General features: G+C 42.1%; 1 protein-coding gene across 1 annotated transcript in view; it reads right to left on the bottom strand.

Moving 5' to 3' along the window:
- Nucleotides 1–20,972, bottom strand: part of LOC311244753 (protein FAM180A-like) — a 45,417-nt gene extending 24,445 nt beyond the window's left edge. Inside the window, exon 1 of the mRNA XM_084334433.1 lies at nt 20,596–20,972. Coding sequence (XP_084190559.1) covers nt 20,596–20,674 — 79 coding nt within the window. The 5' untranslated portion in view covers nt 20,675–20,972. The remainder of the gene's footprint in view (nt 1–20,595) is intronic.
- Between the last annotated feature and the right edge of the window lie 1,545 nt (nt 20,973–22,517).

The following is a 22,517-nucleotide window of genomic DNA, read 5'->3' on the forward strand; positions in this document are numbered from 1 at the left end:
GAGAGAGAGTACAGACACATGCTTCATATGGTTCACATCCACTGACTTAATTCATTCAATGCACGCTGCCCACCCACCATACCCTCACTCTGCACCATCCATTAAGCCAATTAGTACCGAAAGAGAATAGGGTTTCATGTCACATAAGAAACAACATCTGTTGTACCGCCCCGTAGTAGTACAAGGCCATGCTGACATTTTAATCGACCCAACGAGGTCCGAATCATCCGCACACAACGTCTGTCACGATGAAGCTGGAATAATGATTTCATTATCAACTCAACAAGTGCACCGCACAGAACTGAAGCTCAGGGTCATTATTTTTTATCAGATGCCCTTCCAGAGAGGAAGTCTGAATTCACTAAATCTAGTCCATGCTTACCATTGAAATAATGCAAACCGTGCTAACAGAGAGAGACTAATCATCTACATTTTACATCAAAACATCTCACGGCACAACTGGTTGAGGGAATGTTCTGACTCACACAGATATGGTAGAATGAGAGAGCTATTTGCACTTCTATAATCCAACCTTTGGCTAACCTCAATATTATGCTTTCCATTTTTTGCAAGCCAAAATGGCCAAGGGCTCTCTACGTGGAAGATACAATGGTAAATGGACTGTATACACTAAAAAGAAGAAGAAGAAGAAGAAGAAGAAGAAGAAGAAGAAGAAGAAGAAGAAGAAGAAGAAGAAGAAGAAGAAGAAGAAGAAGAAGAAGAAGAAGAAGAAGAAGAAGAAGAAGAAGAAGAAGAAGAAGAAGAAGAAGAAGAAGAAGAAGAAGAAGAAGAAGAAGAAGAAGAAGAAGAAGAAGAAGAAGAAGAAGAAGAAGAAGAAGAAGAAGAAGAAGAAGAAGAAGAAGAAGAAGAAGAAGAAGAAGAAATCCAGTTGAAAATAGCCTTGCAGGCAGTTATGAATACCTCTGTAATATGCTTTCCATTCTTTTATGGAATATCAGTTTCCTGTTGCAGATCCTAGTTGGACCGTGGCCACCTTTCATATTGGAGGCAGGTGCACATGGTTAATACTCACATCTGATCCCAGTACAGTAGCTGACACTGACGCTGAAAAGGAACTTTCAACAAAATCAGCATTTAGCCGTCATCAAGGACCGTGGTTGAAGGATATAATGGGACCGATTACTATAGCACCACGTGTTTGTGAGACACCGAGGAATTATAGCATCTGGTGTGAGACAATACTATGCACAAGTTTCACTCCACTCCACTCTACTGGTGCCTCACAGCAAGACATCCCTGGGTTTGAACCAGACAAGGTTCTGCGTGGAGTTTGCATCAGGGGTAGAAGTGTGTGTGTATGTGTGTGTGTGTGGGGGGGGGGCATGAGACAACTCAAAGGGCCCTCAAAGGATCTTCACTAAGAGGTTTGTTTTAAAGGTAGTCTTGTAAGTAAAAACATGTGGGTTTTCCAGTGCAGGCTGGAATTTATGAATGTTTTACACTCTGCTATTTTTGGTGTGGGAATAACAGTGGTGCCCTTATTTCCACTGTGAATGTGTTGTTAGATTGGTGGTGTGTGCATATGAGTTACGGATGGGGAGGGTAAGGGGGCCCAATGACACATCATGTGCACAGGACCCAGAACCTCTTGCCACACCCCTGGTTTCCATGGGTTTCCTCCCACAACAAAATACATGTATGATACAGTAGCTACACTCTTGCCTTAGCCCTCTACCAAGGCACTGGCATTACAACTGGAGCTTGCTGTTCCCATGGGGCGCCTCTCTGTGGCTGCCCACTGCCCTGAGGATCAAATGTTCTGTTCTATTCTGTTCTCCTTTCCTGTTCCCCTGAGGTACTGTTTGCATTGCAGATTATTCCATGTAAGACGTGAGATTTGTATACTTGCATGCTACTAAGAACTCAAGTTGACATTGATTTATCACATACTCCATCGTACAAGTGTAACGGATGGTACCGCGAAGCGCAGTCACGATGGCCTTCAGATGTTGTGAAGTGATTGGGGCGAGTAGCGGTGCTATGGGTTAAACTCACTCTCACCCTCAAAAGACAAAGTTTAAGGTGACGATGTCACAACTGTTACACAAATACAATGTGCAGTGGAACACTTGTTGCCAACTCCATAAGGGTGCTACTATGCAATAAATAGAATAGTAAGAGTAAACAAGTTAACAAACATTTAAAAATATATATATATATCCATGGCGGCTGGGTGGCGCAGCGGACATTGCGCTTGTCACCAACGCAAGAGACACCGGTCTCGAATCCGGCTGTCAGCGTTGCCTCCGGCTTGGGCCGGCCGTCATACTGACTCAATTCGCAGAGTCAGCGGGAGGGAAGTCGATGGGTGGTAATCTGGTCGTTGTAAACAGTGACTCCTATAGGTCGGTCAGGGCGCCTGCACAGTAAAGTCAGGAGATGGCAGGGGCAGTGTGAGCCTCCCACACGTTACACCTCGCCAATGAGAGTCCGCGCTGGCAGGTGAAAAGAAGTGGCTGGCTGCCTCCACATGTATCGGAGGGGACATGTGATGGGCTTCTACCCTCCCTACGACCGGCCAGTGGGGGGCACATGCGAGCAACGATCAGGACAGGGGAGGGAGAATTGGCACAAGAGGAAATTGGGATGGGAGAAAAAACACAGAAAAACGAGGAGAAAAAGTAGGTAAAAAAAGAAAAAATATATATATCCAGGCAAAATATATGCAAGAGTGGATTATAATCATAAATGGGTTGTACTGTGTCGTTGGGTTAGATGGAACCAGTCAGTATGTGCCAAGGTTTGGATATGTGTATTCATATGTATACTGACAGTATATATAATTGTATAAACATATAGATGAGTAATATAGAATAATATAAGAATATATTATGATGCTATCGATATGTATATTCAGATCAAATTCACAGTATATAGGCTTTCATGAATATAAGGTGCTGCTGTGCTGAGATATGTGGAGTACATGGGATAACCAGGTGAGCAAATAATGAGTTCAGTGGTATTATTATATGGGTGGGTGGGTCAGGGGGGGGGGTCATCCTGTTGGGAACAACTGGTTTTGATCTTTATATGTTTTGGCTTATGAATAGCAGAGAGAGAGAGAACAGTACCACGTAAAGCTGTCCTTGTCTATCTGAGCAGTCATTCTGCCTCCAGCTGTTGGACATGTGGCTCAGAAGGAGCAGAGCAGATGTACATACAATTTATATTTCAATGTCACATCATCACGTGTCTCTCTTCACCCTGAACAAACTGAACCAACTCCTAAATATCAACAGACCCCTTTCCAAGGGAAACTGTGTTTTTATTTTTGCTGCATAATAGAGATATAGATTTACAGCTGAGCAGATGTAGTGTTGCCACTGTTTGTGGCCAATTGTGTACAGATCAAATGGAATAACATCAATTGACATACTACTGGCTCTATGTCTACAATATTCTGTGGCAAATACAAACAGATGAATTAGGTAACCGTTTTAAGTAAATGCTTTTAAACTCTTGTGCTGGTGGCTCACTACTCTACCGCACATAGATAGATAGATAGATAGATAGATAGATAGATAGATAGATAGATAGATAGATAGATAGATAGATAGATAGATAGATAGATAGATAGATAGATAGATAGATAGATAGATAGATAGATAGATAGATAGATAGATAGATAGATAGATAGATAGATAGATAGATAGATAGATAGATAGATAGATAGATAGATAGATAGATAGATAGATAGATAGATAGATAGATAGATAGATAGATAGATAGATAGATAGATAGATAGATAGATAGATAGATAGATAGATAGATAGATAGATAGATAGATAGATAGATAGATAGATAGATAGATAGATAGATAGATAGATAGATAGATAGATAGATAGATAGATAGATAGATAGATAGATAGATAGATAGATAGATAGATAGATAGATAGATAGATAGATAGATAGATAGATAGATAGATAGATAGATAGATAGATAGATAGATAGATAGATAGATAGATAGATAGATAGATAGATAGATAGATAGATAGATAGATAGATAGATAGATAGATAGATAGATAGATAGATAGATAGATAGATAGATAGATAGATAGATAGATAGATAGATAGATAGATAGATAGATAGATAGATAGATAGATAGATAGATAGATAGATAGATAGATAGATAGATAGATAGATAGATAGATAGATAGATAGATAGATAGATAGATAGATAGATAGATAGATAGATAGATAGATAGATAGATAGATAGATAGATAGATAGATAGATAGATCTGATTCAAGACACGTTTGAACTCGAAGTGAGAAATGGAGTAGCTCTAAACCAAAGGCAACGTCTGTTTTACGCGTACTTTACCGAAACTCCATCATAAAATATGCGTTTGTATGCACGCAGCGTTGGATACATGACCCCCCCCCCCCCCCCGGCTTTGTGAAGAAACAAGATCGTGTTTACCTTTGACCTGGCAATAATATAGGTGTCAAGCGAGCAGCCGCGAGATTTGCGCATATGCTGCACAAAACACACTTTATCTCACAATCTAGGAAACCAGCCTGGATTTGAGTGAAACGGGGCAATGTTTAGCTTGGAAATGTGAACTTTAGCTTGGAAATGTGAACGAACGAAGGTATGCAGAAACAAACTATTTTTTACATGTTGGACTAGAAATAGTGTCTGTCAAATGAGCCATACTATTGTCTCCGTAGCTATAATATATTATAGAATATACAATAGCTCCGCAAAGATCGTGAAATATTGTGAAAATGGTCAAGAAAAGCTGGCGCCAGCCAGTGCAGATCGGGAAAGCTTGTGTTGCTCAAAGAGTTAACACTGGCTCCCTGTGCACTACCGGATCGACTTCAAAAACCTCCTACTCACCTTTAAAGCCCTCCACATTCTAGCCCCCATCTACATCACTGACCTCCTCCAGGAATACACCCCCTCCCGCACCCACCACTCATCCTCTACTGGACTCCTATCCATCCCCAGCTCACGCCTCAGTACCATGGGTGCCAGAGCTTTCAGCTGCTCGGCTCCCAGACTCTGGAACTCCCTGCCCCCACATGTTCGACAGTCTGACTCCCTATCATCATTCAAATCACAACTGAAAACTGTTTAAACTCGCATATTCACTATAACCTGTGTCACTGTTCCATACCCCCTGCTGTTTGTTTGTTTTGTTATTTTAACTTCACTGTTTTATACTTCCTGTTGTTTGTTTTGTTTTTGACCTAGACTTCCTAGCTGTTTTTTTTAATGATCTGTAAGGTGACCTTGGCTGTCGTGAAAGATGCCGCTAAATCAATCTCTCCAGACTGTATGACATTAAGTAGCGTTTTCTTTCAAATGTATCTGTAACGTTTGGGGTTTTGCTCTCCTCAGGGAGCAAAGCCCTAGCATTACCTGGTGGTATTTGACCTGTCTCTCTGCCCTAACTGCAATCATTGGCACCTGGTGTGTCTAGTTAAAGTGGCTTTATATGCTCTTCCGTGTCACTACTGACACCGTGAGTCGATCACCAAACTATCCGTGAGTAATACCTACCTGTGTAAGCCTTATCGCTCCTCGCCACAGAGGATAAGTAGGCTATGTTCGCTATGTGCTCTTAGTTGTATTGTCATTTTGGTTGCCGTGCAGGCCATCAGAACACTGAACACTGAACTCTCCACACACAAGTACACATGAAAAGGACACTTTAAAGGAACAAGGAAAATAAAGGTCACTTTAAGGAAAGAACCGATGTGGTTCTTGTATAGTATAGTTTAGATATAGCAAGTATAGCATAAGGATATATAGAGTAAAAACTGTATATTGTATAGTAGTGTACATAGGACCCAGTGCCTTAAATCCGTAGCTAACATTGTATTGCACTATCTCAGGACTTTAGCATGTCTATTTTATCATGCCCATTTTATGTCTTTTTATTATCTGTTTTTTATGTCTATTTTATTATTAGTATTATTGCACAATCAAAGCGGGCATGGCCACCCACATTTCACTGTATGCCCTGGTATGTATGTGACAAATAAAACTCTTGAATCTTGAAAATGAAATTCGTTATTGAAAGTGTATCTTGCGTGATTATCACATCGATTATTCCGTTTAGGAGACATTGCTTTCTCCCCTTTATTTCCCCCTGTTTATTGTTTAGTTTAATTTTTGTGTTATTATTTAACATGTTTTGGAGACGGAGATTTCTCCCCTTGTGTTTATTCATACTCATATGCGCGTTCGTTCATCTACTCAAATAAAAGAGTATCCCTTTGTTTGAAAACCTACACCTGCATCCCGTCTTCTCTGTTCTGCACTGCACCTGGGTCCAACACACCTACCAAACTGTAACAGTATCCAAGAGTAAAGACCCTAACCATGTCACAATAGCAGTCATAGTGTATATTTTCAGCAATACGTTTGTTTACCAATAGGTTAAAGTGTTATTAGTGAGATTTGTTTATGGAATGTCTTAATAATTTAGCGAATATCTGCCATTTTGAATTAGCCAGTTGTAGTCATATGAGGAGAGGGCATCCAGCTCTCAATGAAATTTTGCAAAACTACCTTTCCCACCTTCCTGCAAGCAAATGACTTCTCTATAATAATTTTTTTATTTCTCTTATTTCTCGGGATGCTCTATCACAAAACGGAATGTTATTGGCATAGATTGGAGCGCAGTTAGTGTGTCTACCTTCTGTGAACATTTAGCAACAATCCCTGTCGCAATCCATTCCAAAATGGCGGAGCCATATCCATTATAAGAATGGAACTTATAGAATGCCAGGCCTATAAATGACCTTATTATAGCCAACTTGCACATCTATGGATCGGGCCAAATCTCCTTTTTCAACTGGCAGAGTTCAATTTGGATTTAGTATCTCCAGGCGTGCATTGAAGAACCATGAATTAAATCGACTGTATGTACAGTTACTGTACATACAGTAGATTTCATTCGCGGTTCTTCAATGCACCATGTACCATGATACCAAGAACATGCAAATGGGCTTGTAGAAGTGGAAAAATCGTCCATTTACTTAGGTATGTATTTTTAGGCGGATTTTCAGAAAATAGGGTTAGGGCTTAACAGGTTAACAGATTATTGGCCTCTAAAATTTTACATTTCCCGACCTGACGGGATGTGCATTTATACAAGTGTTGGTGCATCATTGAGCAGCTATCAGTGGAGCTCTACTGAGTTAACAGTGGAACGTTATGAGATCATTCTTTCCATTTACAGGAATTTCTTGTCCTTGTTCCCTCTAATTTGGCTTTTCCCTAAACTTCAACAGAGAAATGAAATAGGAAATGAGATCACCTCATCGCTTGGCTCAGTGTGAAATACAACAGGACTGATAAAGTATACGCTCCAAGACAGTTCAGAGAGAGAGAGAGAGAGAGAGAGAGAGAGAGAGAGAGAGAGAGAGAGAGAGAGAGAGAGACTCAAATCTATTTGAACATTTACATTTTGTAATTTGTCTTACAAGTTCTGAAGTTTTAGCTGAGTAACAGTGTTCATAAAACAGCGTTAAGTGCATAGTAGTAAAGACATATTAGTATAGTAGGAAGAGTGCATGCTAGTAGAAGACAGAGAAGAAGAAAGTTAGTGTTTTTTTCTTATTTTCCTTTTCATTTTAGATATTGATTGAAGAAGTGTGTTTTTAGTCGACGGCGAAAGATTGGGTGGATTTCGGCTGCCCTAACTGTGGTGGGAAGTTTGTCTCACCATTGTGGAGTGAGTACCGAGAATAGGCGGCTTCTCTTTGATGACCCTCCCGGAGCTCAGATGGGCGGGTCTGAGGCGGCCAGAAGATATAAAGCGGAGGGGTCTTGAGGGTGTGTAGTTAGAGACCATTGACCTGAGGTAGGTGGGAGCCGGTCCCTTCGCTGCACGATATGCCAGGTCAAGGACTTTGAAGCGGATTCGTGCGGCGATGGGGAGCCAGTGCAGGAACCCCTGGAACTCCCTCAAGGACCACTGGGGGCCCCGGATGGGGCGAGAACCAGTATCCCGCCTACAGCATATAGACCCTTCTACTGTTTGAAACAGTGATGACCTTTTGGCTTCTGGATGAAAACCTGTCCCTGTGCGTTGGGTTGTCCTTGCCTATAGTCAGGTGCTTTTACTCAGAATGTCCTGAAGTCTCTCCCACGGAAAAAACGCATAGTGTAATAATAGTCTAACCAGGTGAGCAAGGGTTAAACAGATCCTGACCCAGCTTACATGCGAGACGACACTAATTGACATACCCATTTCAGGTTTTGAGAGCTAATTCTACTGTATGATTTCAACTCAAAATCTTTGCCTACGTAAACCATTATCCAGGGTGGAGGTAAGAAGATGACATTTACGTATTTTTTTTTTGTTCTTTTTGTTTGCACCCCCTCATTATGACTGTTATAATATGGACAAATCATTTGACTTTGAAACCCCAGAGGAAGGGGTATTGATTTGCCAATACAGTCATGATCGGTTGTTTTCTTTCTTTTCTTTCTTTTCTTCTCAACGTGTATTTACTGGCAGCGGTACTTCCTGCAACAACGTGTGACGTCATATGGACAATACCATGACTAAAAGAAGGGAGGGGGGTTCAAGGAATGGCACGAATTTAATATGTATTTATTTTTCTCTCAAACATTAGAAGGTCACAATGACTGAATGTTAAAAAGTATGTGGAGTGGAGAACTCTCAGTAGTAAAATAAATAAAAAAAAAAAAGTCTGCCCAATAAGCAACTTCCCTCCCCATTCAGTAATATTAGGTGACCAACTAATATTTAACAACATAGGGGGAAGTGAAGAGGGGAGGGGGTGTAAAAATAAATAAAAGGGAAGTGATTACACTGAAGACAAGAGCTCCAGGGGCCAATATAAGAAAGATTTAATTCTTTTTCAGTAATTTTGTTTTTTCCATTATTGTTTCTCTATGGCCTACTAGGAATAAGGGGGTAAATGTCGTGGTTCAGAAAACAATGGCTGGGGTGGGTTGATGTATTTCATGTATGTTTTTTATTCTATGTATGTGTATTCTATGTATGTTTTGTATTATATGTTTATGTTTTTTGGTTATGTTAATAAAAGCAACAACAATATTTTTGAGGCAAATGTATACAGTCACAGATAATTATCAAAGATCACACCAACTACCATGTCAGATATAATAATAAATTCGTGGAACATTAAAGGCTTGGGAAATCCTATTAAAAGGAAAACATTTTTATCCCTTCAAAAAAAAGTAGATGTTTTTTACAAGAAACATATTTGTCAGATACTGAACATGCAAAGTTAAAAAGAGAATGGGTAGGTCAGGTCTATTTCTCATCATATAAAAGTTATAGCAGAGGAACGGCTATTTTGAATTTTTGATTAACAAAACAATACCATTTACAGTAAAAAAAAAACAATTACAGACCCAAATGGATGGTTTGTCTTGGTTTCAGGCTGCATTTGGGGAACATCCATAACTTTTTTGAACGTTTATGCCCCCAATGCAGACAAACCCACATGTATGTCTGACATGGTGTTGCTGTTCAATGAAAACTGTAAAGGTTTTGGAGTGATGGCGGGAGATTTTAACCTGACAATGACAGCATTGGACAAATCTAATCAGACTAACCATAGCTCCAAATCCTCAAAAGTTCTTCAAGGGTTATGTGCAGAAAGTGGCCTAATTGATGTCAGGTGTGAATTACATCAAGGCATTAAAGACTACAGCTTCTTCTCAAATGTACACAACTCGTATAGTAGAATAGATTATGCCTTTATTTACTCAAAATATATACACATGATAAAGGATTGTGAAATTAGTCCAATAATTTGATCAGATCATGCCAGAATATGCCTGACTATTCAGTTTAATAGGAACAACTCGTTCACCAAACATTGGAAATTTGATAATTCATTACTCCAAGATGAAGAATTTAAATTAAAAACGCAAACATGGATTACAAACTACATAAAGGAAAATAATGACCCCCTCATTGACCCTAACATTATCTGGGAGGCTGCAAAAGCCACTTTAAGAGGACTAATCATTTCATATGGTTCATTTAAAAAGCGAGTAAAAAGAGCACAAGCACAAGAACTTGAGAGAGAAGTAATAAGATGTGAAGCACTTCATAAGACAGCGTCTACAGAGGACAATTGGAGACAATTATTTGTGGCCAGCGCCAAATTAAACCTTAATATTTCAAATGAAATTACAACTAAAATGAATTACGTTAGACAAAAGCATTACGAATTTGGCAATAAACCAAGTAAATTACTGGCCCATCAATTAAAGAAAGAACAAACTGAAAGAACTATTAAAGCAATTAATCTCAATGATAATATAACATATCAACCAAAATAGATTAATCAAGCTTTATTTGAATTCTAAAATACACTTTACAAATCTCAAAGTTCTCATTCACAAGAACAATTGGACCAGTACTTACAAAATAAATAATTATCAAAATTATCTGAATTAGACCAGCAATACCTTAACTCATCATTTACAAAAGAAGAGGTTATGGCCACAATTAAGTTAATACCCATAAATAAAAGCCCAGGACCAGATGGTTTTTCTGCTGAATTTTACAAAGAATTTTGGACTGAACTTCATCCCATTTTTATGGCAATGATGTATAATTTCTGTCATAACAGAATACTCCCTCAATCAATGAACCCACATATCACAGTATTGCACAAAAGTGGCAAAGATCCTTTAAATTGTTCATCATATAGACCTATTAGTCTTTTAGATCACGATTACAAGATTATAACCAAATTATTCACAAAAAGACTAGAAGATATTTTGCCTAAATTGATTAATCCAGACCAATCAGGTTTCATAAAAGGGAGATATTCTGCTGACAATATAAGGAGACTTTTGAATGTAATAAATAATTTGGACACCAGTCGGAGCCCTTCTCTGCTCCTATCACTGGACGCAGAGAAGGCCTTCGATAGGGTTGAATGGAACTTTCTTTTTTCTATACTTGACAAGCTTAATATGGGACAGAATTTTATCGCTTGGATTAAAGCAATCTATAAAAATCCTAAAGCAGCTGTCATTACCAATGGAGCTTCCTGGGCGGCTAGGTGGTGTAGTGGTCTAAGGCACTCGCCACCAGTGTGGAGACGCTAGGATTCGCGTGTTCGAATCCAGCTCTCCACATTGTTTTTCAGTTTGGCTGGTCGTCCGCAGTAATACACATTGGCCGTATTACGGGGAGGGAAAAACTGAAGGGTGGGGATCGAACGTTGTGAACAAGCGACTCCTACAAGTCGGTTGGTGCGCCTGCGCAGTAGAATCAGGAAGTGTCGGGGGCAGCGTGAGCCTCCCACGCGTCACTCCTCGACACTGAGAGGTCGAGCTGCGCAGGTGAAAAGATGCGACTGCTGTTACCTCAAGTACCGGAGGGGACTTGTGCTATGTATGACTTAGTCCACATTGCAGCCGGCTTGTGGGAGGCAAGAAACAGCGTTCGTGACAGGGGAGGGTTGAATTGGATGATACGAAATTGGGATGGGAGAAAAATATAGAAAATGGGAGAAAAAGTGGATCAAAAAAAAACCAATGGAGCTTCCTCTGACTTTTTTGCACTAACAAGAGGGACAAGACAAGGATGCCCACTGTCAAGTTCACTCTGGTGAATGGTGATTGAATTATTGGCGTCATGTGTACGAGACAATATTAACATTAAAGGACTGAAAATGAATAATGAGGAACATAAAATATCCTTATACGCAGATGACATTATTTGATACATAAAAGACCCAGAACAGTCCTTATCATACTTAGATAACGAAATAGAGCAATTTGGAAAATACTCTGGATTTAAGTTAAACTTCAATAAATCAAATGCTTGTCTCCTGCACATGACCCCAACAGAAACAATGTATAAAACATATCCTTTTAATTGGTCTCCAGAAGGGTTTAAATATTTGGGAATAAACATTACACCGCAACGTTAGGTTATGTATATAACCAAGTTCTGTTAATACTAGTGACGCTCAGCGTCTATTGCATATATCTCGCTTCAGCGTATATACACTGAATACATTTCAAAATGTACCTTTACATGCCAGCATTCATCTGGCCACACCCCCCATCCGCTTACCTACATAAGCAGGGATGGGACCACACACTCATCTCCTTCCCAACAAATTTCACCACAATGAAAAATCAAGGGCCGCAGCGGCGTCTAGACGCTGAGCGTCACTAGTATTAACAGAACTTGGTTATATACATAACCTAACGTTCTGTGTCATACTAGCTCCCGCTCAGCGTCTATTGCATAACAGGAGCTGAGCGGGAGCTAGAAGCTCGACAAATTAACCCCGCTGAGGCCCCCCACAACCATCAGATCAGGGAGGACCGAGCCCCCCCGACCCCCCCTAATGGAGGGCACCCCCCCTATTGGAGGTTTCCCGGGAGGGCGACGGACCCGACCGTGCGAAGAGGCACTCAAGCAACTCAACGCACAGGGTGAGCAGACCGTGGCCTGACCCCACGACTACACACACGCACAACCCGCATGCCACCCGGGAACGAACGGAGGGAACAACCTCGTTACTGCCCCCAGAATCACGGGGTCAAGGGCAAACCCAACCCCGTGGCAAGGCCGTAGTAGCGGAGCGCGAAGGAAGACCCAGACCCACCGAAGGGACTGGATCCCCTGGAAAACGGGGGCTCGGAGAGGTCAATGACGCCAGGCATCAAGACCCCACCAGGCGGTCACTTAGTGATACCGCCCCCCACATCGCCAGCGTATTCGGATAAGGCCCCTCTTCTCCAAGAGCGGGCCCTTTCCCCCCAATAGCACACCGCCTGGCACACTGACCCTGCAAAACAGGCAGTCAGCATGGCCGTAAGCACACAAAAAGGTTAACCAACGGAAGCAGGCAGCGCACCGGGGAAAACCAGGCAACAGGCTGTAACCTGAGCCTGGAGCACTGCGGACGAGACAGGCGCCAAAGGAGTCAGCTGAAAACAGCCGCCCCGGCGGAAGGGGCGTATGCTGGCGTTGTTGCATGACCAGGCCTCCATTTAAAAAAAACCCACCCAGAGGGGTTGAGGCAGAGAAGGCTGACACGATTGGCAGACGTCATGAACGTGCAGGGGCACCCTCAACCGGGTAACCCGGGAGTTGACACTGCTCCAACACACCAGGGAATCAACCACCTTGGTGTTACCCAATGCGGTGGTTGTTCCTATAACCCCTCAAGAAAAAACTCCAAAACTCACCTGCGGGTATACACCGGCTATACCGCAGTACAAGTGTTTCAGTTTTCAAAAAAGGGTTAACCCAGGCCTACGGGTCGACGAAACATTACTTCGGACCGGGCCCGGCGATACGGGAAGCACAGGGTCACCAGAGGAGGTCAAAGACCACCCCAAGAGGCCCCTCCGCCATGCGTGAGAGCGGAGCGAAAAGAATGGAGAACCAGCCCCAAGCACACCGTACTTGGTATTCCCAGGCGGTCTCCCAACCAAGTACTAACCAGGACCAACCTGCGTAGCGGCCGAGATCTGACGAGATCGAGCGTGTACAGGTTGGCATGGCCGTAAGCCATTACGACAGTGCAGAGTACAAAATGTACCCAACCAGGGTCTCCATAGCGCTTAACCCTGTGACACCCGGACCGACCTGGCATTTTCCCCCTGAAAAAGCCCAAGTCCCTCAGGGTACCAGAACAGCAGATCTGCATCCCCGGCGGACAACGGGTTTAACTGATCCGGACCAGCGTGACCAGAACCAGTCCCGTGCCCTAACCACGAGCTAGCACTATACGTGCGTCGGGACACAACCACATCAATGAACAGGCTATGTAGACCTGTCATTGAATCCCCAAGGTGCCCAGGGGAACGACAAGAGGGGTGTGATGCTTCCTAACTCCAACTCTTCTTAATAGAAAAGAAGGAAGCACCAACAGTATGTATCCCAGTCTACACAGCCATAGGGAGGAGACGGAAATCCCCAGAGAGACTTCCCACGCGAGCTGTACAGATTGAAAAGAATATATTGCACCTTGAGCCATGTAAAAGTTTGGTTTTAGGGCTCTCCGGGGAGGAGGCACTGAACCCATACACACTCAATAATCGAATTGAATCGAATAGAGTAGGACTCCTTCTTGAGGTTCCACTCACCTTGACAATCTGAGGAGGAGGCTCTGTACTCCCTCACATGGAAGGAGAGTCCCAACTCACAGAAGGCCCGAATAGGAGCTTCGTGAGGAGGAGCCCTGACCACCCCCCGAAACAGATCCACATATGGACCTGAACAGCACACGGAAGTCCTACCAACAGAGACGCGTACAGTGACGTACTCTATGGCGGGGGAATTTCTGCGGTGCACATGCCCAATATTCCAGGGCGTGGGACCAGGAAACTCCCCCCCCCCCCCCCCCCCTCACCCTGTAACGTGCCGAACCGCAACGTGACAGGAACCTTGAAGGACAGGTGGGTTTACCCCTGACCAACAGAAAAAAGGGGGAGAAAAGGTTACCAGTTCACCCCTTTACAACCCCACACCCATGATACGATGTAATGACAAAAAAGAGTATGACGCAGTCATAGTCAGCTCCATGAAGCGTCTAACAGCTTCACACAGCGCATGTGCCAACCTGCTATCTGATTTTTACTAAGGAAAAAACACAGAATAGAGAGGGCCCTCTCAAGAGCCCCGGTATCAGACTTACACATGTGCTTCTGTGGCCAGCCCAACCCAGTTGTAGGTCACACGACACACACAACCCTTTATCACCTACAAAAAATGGCAAAAACACACTACAGAGGAACGCCGTTTTTCATAATGAGAGAATACACAATTCTCGATTAGTATCGGCCACAGGCCTTGCTAAGCACACACGAAAAAGCGACCAAACAATCTTTTCTTTAGGAAAATAAAGTTTCTCAAGCGGTTAGCACAACCCCAAACAACTAAGCTAAGGGTTACATCGTATCCCTACCACACAGTGACACAATATAGTGTAACAACATGTCTGAGAGGAGGATGAAGAAGTCCCCAGGGAACCGGGGGGAAACACAACCCTCCTACTTTACCCTTAATACGGCCAGTTAAACAGGTAAACCTGTTAATATGTGAACACACTGTTCATTGTCATTACAAGCTGAGAAAGAATCATTCTTTACTCATATGTCACTAAGCATAGCTTTATAGGTTAGTTTAACCCCCTTAGTTGTGAGTGCACGGTACAAGAACACACATGACGTTTCTCAACACAACAAACCAGATCATTTTCACATCTGTAATAAACAACCCGATTTGCATGGAGAAGCTAAATACCAGTGCCAAGACAATTCACACATAATTCGCGTCGTATCCTAAATGTAGTGCAGCAACACACGTTTTGGAAAACATCGTTATTTACAAAACATTTAGAAGGGAAAGAAAGAAGAAGTGTTCAAGGTCTGGTCGCCTGTTACTGTTCCGCAACTGTTCCTACTTCCGGGGTAGGCCTGATTGGCCCCGACAGGCACGTGACCCGCACGGCCACGCCCCACGGCAGCCCCAAGGCTCGCGGCAACGAGGCTGCTGTTTCCGCCTTCCATTAGGAAGGAGTTTGCGGCGCCTTTCATAATAATATCATCAGTCATCTCTAATAATATTAATGGTGGTCCTAAGTTCGATTCCTGTACCTTTTTATTTAAATTTTTTTAATGTGCATTGCACTCTATAGCGTATTGTATATTGTATATTGTATGGGTTCCACTGCAACGCATACACCTTACTGTAAATTGTACCATACAATATACCATATACAATACGCTATAGAGTGCAATGCACGTTAAAAAAAAAAAAAAAAAAAAAAACTTACGGGAATCAAACTTAGGACCATAGGATCACCAGCCAAGCAGCCTTACCAATTGAACTAGCTTGTCGATGTTAAAAAAGGGGGAATTACTGCTACATAATGCTGCCGCAACGGAGCTCCGCCGCGACAATATTATTAAACAGCGGCTCTGTCATTGAAGTGGGAAAAGTGAGCCGTATTGTATATTAGTACATTGAACAGTGATTAATATTATTAGAGATGACTGATGATATTATTATGAAAGGCGCCGCGAACTCCTTCCTAATGGAAGGCGGAAACAGCAGCCTCGTTGCCGCGCGCCTTGGGGCTGCCGCGGGGCGTGGCCGCGCGGGTCACGTGCCTGTCGGGGCCAATCAGGCCTACCCCGGAAGTAGGAACAGTTGCGGAACAGTAACAGGCGGTCTGGTCAAGACCTTGCCTACCCGGAGCGCAGATCAAGCGAAGTGCAGTCTCTAACATGGCACCGAAGTAAACACAGCCTCCTGTGTTTGACGACACGGGCAGCTCGCTGCTCCAACCTGCCGCTACGGTGCTCCTTGTTGACGCAGTCCTCGCCGGCCTGGCTCAGGGCAGGTTCGACGAACATCCTCTGTCAAAGATGACGTCGTAGTCAAGAGTGTTTAAAACATGTTATAGTCACAGCACGTTCAACAGTGTAGCATTAAGCTAACGGCCGCTCTCGGCCGATAGCAGCAAGCTAACGTTTCCTAGCCTAGGTAGGCCACAACTAGCACGCAAGCTAACGTTTCCTAGCCTAGTGACACAACAGGCTAACGCCGCAGTTAACAGCTGACTGGCTAACAGTAGGCCACAACTAGCACGCAAGCTAATCAGCTATCACCTGAACCTGTACACAATGATATAACAAGCCACACTTAGACATGCCGCCATTCTGAAACCCTCCTCACTGTTTAAGAGAGAAGAGAAACGAGATGTTAACAGTTTAACAGTGATTTTACCAACATCCGACGGAGCCAGCACAATTCCCATCTGGGCTGTAGCTGACTTGAACACGGATCTTCCGCTAACGAACATCCATGCCCATATTTCCTCGTGAGGGTATACTCTCATGTGTATATGAAAGACGGGGCCTACACGGTGACAGAGAAACATCCACTCGTCCAGAAAACACTGGGATCACCAGTGTTACTGGTCGTGGCCCACTAGTTAACTGTAATGGGCTTCAGACCAAGGTCCTCCGCCGTTGCCTAAGAGGCTGAACAAAAGACCCTAATCTGGGGCCGGTTTTCGTAAACATTGTCAGCCAGCCCCCATAGCACTAACAGACAAGCGGCGCTCGCAAGCAACATTACTCACCAACCTGGAACCCACCGCTTCTCACAACAGTCGGTGCGTCACTACAGTCCAGCTGCACCGTCGGAGGGTTTCATCCCGTCCAGCCGCAGCAAGGAGGACTGTAGTTGGGAGACATGTAGCGGCGTGAACTCCCAATACGAAAACCGATGGAGGTTTTTAGAATGATCACCATCTTCCAGACACTCCAGTACGAAGACAATATCGCCATATTTTCTCGAAAATAGTGAGAGAGAAAATAAAGATATGATGTCAACGTATCCTTGTTCTTCCTTTCCTCAGAGTAAATATTTTTCTCCACATCAAGTGGGCATGTGAGCAGCACTTAGCTTGTGATGAAATTTGAGAAGGAGATGAGTGTGTGGTCCCATCCCTGCTTATGTAGGTAAGCGGATGGGGGGTGTGGCCAGATGAATGCTGGCATGTAAAGGTACATTTTGAAATTTATTCAGTGTATATACGCTGAAGCGAGATATATGCAATAGACGCTGAGCGGGAGCTAGTATGACACAGAACTAGGGAACTTGTACAGGGAAAACTATTGTCCTCTTATAGAAAAGATAAAAACTGATTTGTGTAAATGGTCCACGCTCCCATTATCTCTGCTGGGAAGAATACATGTAATAAGAATGAACGTTCTTCCAAGACTAAATTTCCTTTTTCAAATGTTACCATGTTACTTATCTACAGAATTTTTAAAATCTATGAATAGACCCATCTCAAAATGTATTTGGTGCAACAAAATACCTAGGATAAAGTTATTGACACTTATGAAGCCGGAATCCATGGGAGGTCTCGGTCTCCCCAATCTCCAATATTATTTTTGGTCAGCCCAATTAAGAAATGTACTGTCATGGACGTTGGGAAGACGGGACTCACAGTGGTTTCAGCTAGAAGCTAAATGTGTTGATCCATTACCATTGGACTCTCTCATATTTATAAAACAATTTAAAAAGATAAGAAACATAGGTAATTGTTTCACTGTTTTTAACACACTATGTGCTTGGAAGGACTAAAACTTGGTATCACCAATTGTACCTCCATATACTCTCCTATCTATCACCATCCTGATCTAGATAAACATAACATCAATTAATATACTCAAATGGGCTCAGTTGGGGATAAGTCAATTCAAAGACCTGTTTCACACAAATATGCAGTTAAAATCATTTATGGATTTAAGAACAGAATATGCCATCCCAAATACTGATTTCTTTAAATATTTACAAATGCGAAACATTCACTTAGAAGAGAAAATAAACTAAGACTAGAATTACATGAAATAGAAGAAATACTAATGTATTGTACAATTAAAGGTAACATTTGTGAATTGTATGACATCTTCTCCAAAGAATGTCACTCATCTTTTTTGCCTTTGTTGAGGATTTGGGAGACAGACCTAACCATGAAATTTGATGAAAATACCTGGCTAAATATTTGTGATAGAATACACTTTCCATTTACAAGTAACAAAATCAAAGAAGCTCATTTTAAATGTATCTATAAATTGTATCTAACTCCAATAAAAAATGCATAAAATGTCTAGCGATAACTCATTAAACTGTCCTAGATGTAAAACTAACGAAGGAACCTTTCTACACATGTTTTGGCACTGTGAAAAACTAAAACGATTCTGGAATTGTATTCACTCATTTACAAAATCTGTATTGGAAACGGAATTTGACTTGTCTCCATGTGCCTACTTACTAAATGAATTACCTGAGATCCAGATGGATCCAAAAAAATATAGATTGCTGATTGTTATAACATACTTTGCCAAGAAATGTATTCTCCTGTTTTGGAAAAATGACTCTCGCCCACTTTTGAGATGTTTCAAGATCAGATATCCCAGCTTCTTCCGCTGGAGAGATTGACCTTGGAGGGACCTTTGGTCTCCGCTGTTTTCTCGATTGAGCAGGGGGGCTGTTGATTGATATGGCTAGTGACGGTATGTGAATTTGTCCACAGGCTGTCGCTGGCTGTGTCGATTGGTGGTTTTGCTGTTTGGTTGGGGGAGGGGTAGGGGCCGGGGGTCTTGGGGTGTCTGTCCCCGGTTGTGTTTTTTGGAGGTGGGTTTCCCTAGTGGAATAAGTTGTACAACAGACGTATAAGAGGCCCGTCTGTTGTACAACAATGATGTTGTTGTTGTCATTGTTGTTATTATTTATTATTGTTTATTTTAATTTTATTATTGTCCTGTCTTTATTTAGTTTTGTTGGCCGTGGGTGGGGGAAGGGACCAGAGGGTGAGATAATTGCTGCGTGATGTGGGTCATGTATCTGCTGTACACCTGTTATTCAAATAAAAATAAGTAAAAAAATAAATTAAAATCTTAAATTAAAATAAAGATAAAAATCTTTGCCTACATTTACATTTACATTCAGTCGTTTTGCTTTTTTATCCAAGCAAAATTGTGTACAACCAGGAGGGTTACACATCTGGTATTGTTCGTCTAGCAGTGCCAAATTTGAGTGCTTCACTCTGAGTGCATAGTAGTAAGGCCATATTAGCATAGTACAGTAGGTTGTATTATAGGCATAGTAGCATAGTACATAGTAGATAGTAGTATAGACATAGTAGAATAGTAGGTAGTAGTATAGACATAGTAGCAAAGTACATAATAGTAAAAGACAGTAAAGAGAGTTATTTATAAAACAAATTGTCCTTGCCTACAAGATGACGTTGACGGGAAAATGTTCTATACGTTTAATTACCAATGACATATATGGAATGACAGGGTCATAGGCATATATTACAGTATTCCCACCTCTTGGACTATGTGCCAAAACACAGGTTTCGTCCGGGCAGTGTGACTGTGAAGCTTATTGTACAAGAGTCACTGCTGTGGCCTGACAGGGATAGTATGTGGAAAAACTCCAGGTTGACGTGTTGTAACTGGAACCATACTGGGCTGTATATATGTCATAACAGGGAAATCGACATGAATAAAACACGTCTGTCAGAAGAAGATCTTAATGACTTCATGTATTTTCGAATGAGAAATAATCAATATCCTTTGTATTGTATTGTACAATCCTTGTTTTATTGCTTCAATAAATACATCAATCAATCAATCAATCAATCACCATCGTATCAAATGGGTTTAATTTTATGGTGTGGTTTTTAGTTTCATTCTGTTTTAATATTTTTTTGTATTGCTTAACTCTACGAAGTAACAGGATGCTGACATGCTGTCAATATACACACACACACACACACACACACACACACACACACACACACACACACACACACACACACACACACACACACACACACACACACACACACACACACACACACACACACACACACACACACACACACACACACACACACACACACACCTTACTGTTCTGTATATGGCTAATAAAAGTGATTCCAATTCTGAAAAATTCTCCTCCGTACCATTCCACACTGCATGCAATTTATTTTAAATGTCAAAACAGTTGTAATGAGACAGTTCATACAGCCTTACCTTTGTTCTGGTACTGTGTGGTACACATGTCGATAAAGCAGTAGAACAGAGCAATGATGACCATCTTCCAGGGCAGCATGGTGCTTTTTCAGACACCCACAAGCCAGTAACACAGAGAGAGAGAACGAGAGAGAGGGAGGGAGAGAGAGAGAGGGGTAAAGACCACAGTACTCCACCACCAAACACTCAATACTGTGTCAGAGAGTGAAAGCTCTCTTTGTGAGGTAAGTTGTTCCTGTTGCTGTTTGGAGTCTGTCACCTCTTCCAGCACAGTGTACCTCTCTCATGGTGCTCTCTCTACTGGTCTCTCATTCTCTGTCCTATTCTCTATTTCTCTCTGTCCCACACGCTACTGCCTCATCTCTCTCTCCCTTCTGTCCTATTCTCTCTGTCCCACACGCTACTGCCTCATCTCTCTCTCTCCCTTCTGTTTCTCTGATGTTTCAGCTTGTCCTCTCTATTTTACCTTCTGTCTTACTTTCTCTCTCCCTCCCTCCCACCCTCTCTTGCTCCCTTCTTTTCTCTCCCTTCCCATCCCTCTCACCAACATCCCCCCACATCTCTCTCTCTCTCTCTCTCTCTCTCTCTCTCTCTCTCTCTCTCTCTCTCTCTCTCTCTCTCTCTCTCTCTCTCTCTCTCTCTCTCTCTCTCTCTCTCTCTCTCTCTCTCTCTCTCTCTCCAGCTGACACAATAGTGTGTTTCCAGCTGGTAGTCATCAGGTTCACAGAGATTTACTGAACCTCTCACTCTCTTTCACAGAATAATTTGTATACAGTAATCAGTTACAGGTATTTGGTTTATCAGACACACCACGATCATCATCACCATTACCATCATCATGTTCATCATCATTATAATCATCACCATCATCATCATAACCATGACACCCCCATCACCATCATTACCATCATCATCATTATCACCATCATCATCTTCATCATATTCATCATCATCATCATCATCATTTATTTATTCGCACATGGAATTACCACATCCATGGTATCACATCATCATAACCATCATTACAGTATTTCAAAATTGCTAAAACACATTTCATGAAACTGCCCTCCCTTTTCACGAAACACCTTTATCAAACTATATACACAAAACCTAACATTCTCTTTTCAAAACAAAACGTTGACACCAAAATCCTTCTCAAGGCCTGCACAAATGTAAACAGTACTAAGCATCTTTGCACAACAACAAATAATTGAAAACACAAATGTTCAGAGTGTGAACATGTTCTTTTTACAGTTTCACAACTGCCAGGACACATTTTTAGAAACCTTCTTATCTGTTCTCAAAATATATGTATTGGGCATTTATAGATGTGTGTGTTTCATAGGAATAGTATGTAAATGAAGAAAATACAGTTACAGTATAAGCACTATAAAAATGCAGCAGGTGAGTTCACCTGTCTTCAACCAAAATGGAAAGAGTGTGAGGTTTTGTCCTTTGCTCACTTACTCGCTCTGTTCCTTTAAGCCTACTCGCTCTGGTTCCATTTGTTTTCTGTTAATCATTTCATTCCCCTATTCACACGCTTCTTCCCAGAGACGTCGTTGATTGGTTCTCCCCCGTCCACACGCTTATCAATCACATCCCTCAGCTGTCACTGCTTGTCAATTAAGCATTCCCGTATTATTTATACCCCGTTTCCCCATTCAAGTTTTGTTGGATCGTTTTGATATTTCAGTTGCATTCGCCGTTCCTGCTGCCTGCTGTTGTTTCCCTGTGCTTTGCCTCCAGGATATTCAAGAAGCATTCCTCTTGGACACCCTTTCCCCGTGGCGACGCGCTCGCTCCGTTCTGTTCCAACGCTCTTTACGCACAACGCCTGGGTGAGTTTTTTATGACTGTCTTTGATCCAATTCCGTTTTTCGTGTGTTTATATAACACTGAAGATTTCCAGCTTTTTATCA

This window comes from Notolepis coatsorum, assembly GCF_963971535.1.
Source record: "Notolepis coatsorum genome assembly, chromosome: 18".
In the NCBI taxonomy this organism is placed as follows: Eukaryota; Metazoa; Chordata; class Actinopteri; order Aulopiformes; family Paralepididae; genus Notolepis; species Notolepis coatsorum.